At 40.7% G+C, this 1,793-nt stretch overlaps 1 protein-coding gene across 2 annotated transcripts; it reads right to left on the reverse strand.

Annotated features, from left to right (window-relative positions):
- Nucleotides 1–530: 530 nt before the first annotated feature.
- LOC114363893 (KH domain-containing protein 3-like) lies at nucleotides 531–1,412 on the reverse strand. Of its 2 annotated transcripts, none has more exons than XM_028319767.1 (2): nucleotides 1,332–1,412; nucleotides 531–1,206 (listed from the first exon to the last, which is right to left on the reverse strand). In XM_028319767.1, exon 2 carries the CDS (start codon nucleotides 1,199–1,201, stop codon nucleotides 581–583), a length of 621 nt encoding a protein of 206 aa, XP_028175568.1. In that variant the 5' UTR covers nucleotides 1,202–1,206; nucleotides 1,332–1,412; the 3' UTR covers nucleotides 531–580. The 2 variants fall into 2 exon arrangements, with proteins under 2 accessions (XP_028175568.1, XP_028175569.1); XM_028319768.1 differs by having other exon boundaries at nucleotides 531–1,203; nucleotides 1,332–1,337.
- Between the last annotated feature and the right edge of the window lie 381 nt (nucleotides 1,413–1,793).

A 1,793-nucleotide genomic window follows, 5' to 3' on the forward strand; every position in this document is an offset into this window, starting at 1 on the left:
TGACAATCATGACATACTTGTCCGGTAGAGTCTAAGCTAGCAATTTCTAGCTTCATTTTAAGCTACAAAAACAACTAAATACAACATATTTTAGGAAGTGGAAGAGAGTTCGAACTCGCGTCTAGAACGCCCAGTTTGTAGAGTCTCTATATTGCCCTGGCTTAATAACGACTTAGTGTCAATTACTCCATCGTTGTTATTTATAGAGATGCGCATTTTGTCAGATATTTATTGTTCTGTACTTGCCGTAATAGGAAAGAGATTAAAGAGCTTATGGAAGTGGGCTGTTTGTCTAGGTCTGATTTATTGAGAAAATTATCTGCTTCGGATCTTGTAACTAGCTGCCAGAACGAAGCTTTGTTCTGACATTATTTTTATGAATGTGGTAGTTGCCTTACCTATAGTCTATACCTAGAGTTTTTGGAAGTCTATCCAAATTATTATTTAAATCTATTCCTTTGTGTTGTTGAAAATTAAAACTATTTAAACTTCGGTTAGACGTTTTTGGGGATTCAACAAAAAAAACCATCTGATGCTAGAGGTAAGTATAATTTTATTTATTACCTGACCTATACAGATCTTAAGCGTCCACTATGATGACAGGGCTGGGCTGGTCGACAATGTTGATAGGTTCAGGGACCACTGCAGGCTGGTCGACGATGGTGATGGGTGCAGGGACTACTTCAGGCTGGCCGACAATGGTGATGGGTCCAGGAACAATTGGCTCAGCTCCTTCGATGCTGATAGCCTGACCAGGGGCAATCTGGGCGGTGTTGATGTTCAAGATAATCTGCACCAGAGGAGCACTGGCTTGGCTCTCAGCAGGGGTTTCAATGATAACTGGCTCAACGTGGATTGGGTGGAACTCACCATCGTCGACGATGACGGGGGAGGGCACGATGGGTCCATCATCAATGATGATAGGGGAAGGCACGATGGGTCCATCATCGACGATCACAGGAGAAGGCACGATGTGTCCATCATCGATGATAATAGGGGAAGGCACGATGCTAGGCTCTTCAATTATAGCAGGTCCAACATGGATAGGTTGGTATTGCCCGTCGGGGATGACAGCGGGGCCAATGTGGATAGGCTCAAACTGGTCTTCTACAATGGCGGGGCCAACATGGATCGGCAGGAACCGAGTGGGGCCTGCCACAGCAACGGCGACTAAGGCAGCAGCGATTAATAGGAACTTCATGTCTGCTGCAAAATAATTAAAAAATTACACACAAGGAATAAAAATCTAAAGGTCATATTTTAAGATTTTCTAAGACTATTTCAGATGATTTTAGTCAAGAATTTGATACTAATAAGCTTTCTCAACGTACCTGTTTTTGTTGGTTATTACCAAACTATGCTGAAGTGGCGTCTGCTATGCATTTTATATGAATTATTATCACTTCTCGACAAGGATAATTAATTGCAGATAATCTTTTATTATCCATTAATCCATCACTGATAAGCCGTCAATTTACTGCTTTAGATTAGACACGTCCGCGATTGTAGTAGATCCGATGTTATAAACAATGAATTTTCACTTATTGCAAGCATATAAATCCTTTTCAAATGAAATTGGTTGCGAAGGCTAGTTGCCAAAAAAAATTTTTTTAGTCCGTAATGTTTAATATCAAAAAATATTGGACACATATATTTTTATTTGTCAATCTAACAAATAATTACATAGTTATGGTGCGTTGAAGTTGCGCACGACGTCACAACGTGCGGCATTTTTAAGCAAGCGTTGACGTCACGGGCCTCTTCTTATAAACTTTGGGGCGCTTTATCTCTTT

This window comes from Ostrinia furnacalis, unplaced genomic scaffold, assembly GCF_004193835.3.
Source record: "Ostrinia furnacalis isolate ACB-3 unplaced genomic scaffold, ASM419383v2 OfSCF7331, whole genome shotgun sequence".
Taxonomy (NCBI): domain Eukaryota; kingdom Metazoa; phylum Arthropoda; class Insecta; order Lepidoptera; family Crambidae; genus Ostrinia; species Ostrinia furnacalis.

Excerpts from the sequence above, each read along its gene's own strand:
- LOC114363893 (XM_028319767.1), bottom strand. The coding sequence starts at position 1,201 with ATGAAGTTCCTATTAATCGCTGCTGCCTTAGTCGCCGTTGCTGTGGCA.